The sequence below is a fragment of the Sinocyclocheilus rhinocerous genome, unplaced genomic scaffold (genome assembly GCF_001515625.1).
Source record: "Sinocyclocheilus rhinocerous isolate Xijiao unplaced genomic scaffold, SAMN03320098_v1.1 scaffold42, whole genome shotgun sequence".
Lineage (NCBI taxonomy): Eukaryota > Metazoa > Chordata > Actinopteri > Cypriniformes > Cyprinidae > Sinocyclocheilus > Sinocyclocheilus rhinocerous.
This window is the reverse complement of record NW_015627390.1, coordinates 610664-613942: the sequence shown is the minus strand read 5'-3', so window position 1 is coordinate 613942 and position 3279 is coordinate 610664. Positions and strand designations below refer to the sequence as shown.

The 3279-nt window shown below is 34.2% G+C and overlaps 1 protein-coding gene across 1 annotated transcript in view; it reads left to right on the top strand.

The window, feature by feature from the left end:
• Nucleotides 1–3014, top strand: part of LOC107727951 (glial cell line-derived neurotrophic factor) — a 10504-nt gene extending 7490 nt beyond the window's left edge. Inside the window, exon 3 of the mRNA XM_016537995.1 lies at nucleotides 2463–3014. Within this exon, the coding sequence (XP_016393481.1) occupies nucleotides 2463–2986 (524 nt within the window). The 3' untranslated portion in view covers nucleotides 2987–3014. The remainder of the gene's footprint in view (nucleotides 1–2462) is intronic.
• The last annotated feature ends 265 nt before the right edge of the window (nucleotides 3015–3279 follow it).

The window sequence follows — 3279 nt, the reverse complement described above, 5'->3', positions numbered from 1 at the left end:
CCAGTGAAAAAGTGCATCTGCTGTTGTCTCTCACATCAAAATCTAGCCACATATTTGTTTAGAGCTGTTTAAACGGTGTTTGATCTGTGCAGATTTCTCTCCTGATTCAGACCAGAACACTTTTTCACTGGAGGAATTATTATGGATTATGGACTTGTGTTTTAGTTAAAAGCGTCTTAATGCTGGATTTGTTTCAGCTTTTGTCTTCTCCAGATGTTAACTGATGGACTGGAGTGCTGTGGATAACTTGTGGATTATTGTGATGTTTTTATCAGCTGTTTGGACTCTCATTCTGACGGCACCCATTCACTGCAGAGCATCCATTGCTGAGACACTGATGCAATGCTACATTTCTACAAACCTGGTGAAGATACAAACTCATCCTGATCTCGGATGGCCTGAGGGTGTGTAATGTTCAGCTTTTATCATCTTCACCTCTTATAAGTGGGAATAAATGAAACACTTCCAAAAGTACTATTCATTTCTTTCAAGTTAAATCATTTTTAATGAGGACAAAATGTCCAAGCAAGATTAGCAGCATGTATATACCACGATTGTTGCAAGGCTTTTCCGAGAACTGTGACACAGTGGGTCTGTTGGGTTGAATGGAGAGTGAACGTTGAGTTCTGACTGTAATGAAATCATGATGCATTACACGCAGATCAAACGCGTGCTTGCTTTTGTTTAAGATGAGGGCGGCGTGCATGTTTCGAGTTTGTGGTTGAGCAGATGTATTTCTGCTGTACCTCAATGTCATGATCTATAAGAAGAGAAGAGTCTGTCCAGTGCGAGGTCCCGTGAGTCATGGGCCGTTATTTGGGATGGTCGATAGTGACAAATAAACAATGTCGTATATACAGTGAAGTCCAAGCGTCTGAGAGCACGCTGAGGATCTGCAGAGCGGACCTGGAAACAAACAGAAAATGTTTAAAACATGAAAATATTTCACATTCTAGGTCACTAATCAAATTAGCATATTTATACTTAAATTCACATCAGTGTTATCATTAATATAGTATTTCAGTATTTATTATTTTGTAATTTTCCATTTTCTTTTCAAAGTTCGTAATTTTGTTGTGTGTTTTTGTTGGTTTTATATTTTTTAAGTATATCTGTTAAGTATTTTTTTATTTCAGTTTTAGTAATTTTGTTGTGTTTTATCGTTTCCTTTTAGTTTTTTTAAAATGTCTATTTATTTTTATTTAGTTTTAGTATTTTGTTGTGTTTTTGTAGGCTTTATTAATTTTTAATCTATTTAGTTTTTATTATTGTTTATTTCAGTTTTAGTAATTTTGTTGTATGTAATTTTTATTGTTATTTTAAAACATTTATATAGTTTTTATTAATTTATTTCAGTTTTAATCATTTTGTGTTTTTGTCATTTTTATTATTTTTCATTACTGCCTATTTGGTTTTTATTATTTTTTCATTTTAGTTTTGTGTTTTTGTCATTTTTATTTTTTTCATATGTCTATTTAGTTTTTGTTGTTTTTATATTTCAATTTTAGTTTTAGTAATTTTACCAATGTTGTGTTTTTGTCATTTTTATTAGTTTATGTCTATGTAGTTTTTATTATTTTCAGTTTTAGTAATTTTGTTGTTTTTGCCATTTATATTAGTTTTTAATGTCTGTTAAATTTTATTTATTTATTTTTTTTTAACAATTGTTATTGGTTTTTATTTCAGTTTAATAAAATTATAAATGTTGCCTTCCAACACAAAACTGAAATATTTACTAAAAGTATGCCTGAAAGTTTTTTTAAGTATTCATTATTTCAATTAGCATTTATTTTATTTCAATTAACATAAATGTTTTGAATAGTTTTAGTTAACGATAATATCACTAATTCATATTACATTTTCCAATAATACAAATTGTTGAGCTTACATCATCTACAATGTAAAAACAGTTTTTGCATGATTTAAAATTAAATTTAGTTTAATCATTTAGCAGATGCTTTTATCCAAAAACAAAACATCATAAATGCACACACTGCAAATGCAAAACCGAAGAACTGTCACATTGCATCATTAATTACACTGCAATTTTTGCAGTGACATTTTTGTCTCGTTTCATCTTGAATCAAGATGCATTTACTGTGCAAGTAAAATGACTCAAGATATTATGGCTTGTTTTCTGTAAAAAAAATATCAAAATTTTGTTAGTTTTTCCTTAAAACAAGCAAAAATATCTGCCAATAGGGCAAGAAAAATAATCTTGTTTAGCCTTTGAATTAAGATTATTTGTCTTACCCCACTGGCAGATATTTTTGCTTGATTTAAGCAAAAACATGTTGATAATTTAATATCTTAAATCATTTGACTTGTACAGTTAAATGCATCTTGATTCTAGAATGTTTAGATATGTATACTAGAAAAAACAAGTCAAAAATACTAAGTAAGAGAATCATGTTTTGCAGAGTAAACCACACAGCTGACGTGTTTTGTTCTGTCTCTTGAAGATGACGTGAACGGCTTTTACCCGGAGCAGTTCGAGAGCGTGATGGACTTCATCCAAGCCACCATCGGCCGACTGCGCAGATCCTCCGACGTAGATTCGCAAACCAAGCGGGACAGGGGCCGCCAGAGAGGAGCAACACACACCGAGAGGAGCAGCCGGGGACGAGGAGACCGGAAGAGGGGTCGCGGACGAGGCCGTGAGGACAGCCGAGATGACCGGGTCAAAGGTCAAGGGCGTGGGTGTCTGCTGAAAGAGATCCACCTCAACGTCACAGACCTGGGTTTGGGTTACAGGACCAAAGAGGAGCTGATCTTCCGCTACTGCAGCGGCCCGTGTTTCGACGCCGAGACCAACTACGACAAGATCCTCAACAACCTCACCCACAACAAGAAGCTGGACAAGGAAACGCCGTCTCGGACTTGCTGTCGGCCTGTCGTGTTCGACGACGACGTCTCGTTTTTGGACGACAGCTTGGAATACCATACTCTGAAGAAGCATTCGGCTAGAAAGTGCGCTTGTGTTTGATGGACGAAACCAGTGCACTGCAAAAACTGATTTTCTTACTTAGTATTTTTGTCTTGTTTTCTAGTATAAATATCTAAACATTTTTGAATCAAGATGCATTTACTGTACAAGTAAAATGATTTAAGATATGTGACCCTGGAGCACAAAAGCAGTGTTAAGTCGCTGGGGTATATTTGTAGCAATAGCCAACAATACATTGTATGAGTCAAAATTATACATTTCTCTTTTATGCCAAAAATCATTAGGATATTAAGTAAAGATCATGTTCCATGAAGATATTTTGTAAATGTCCT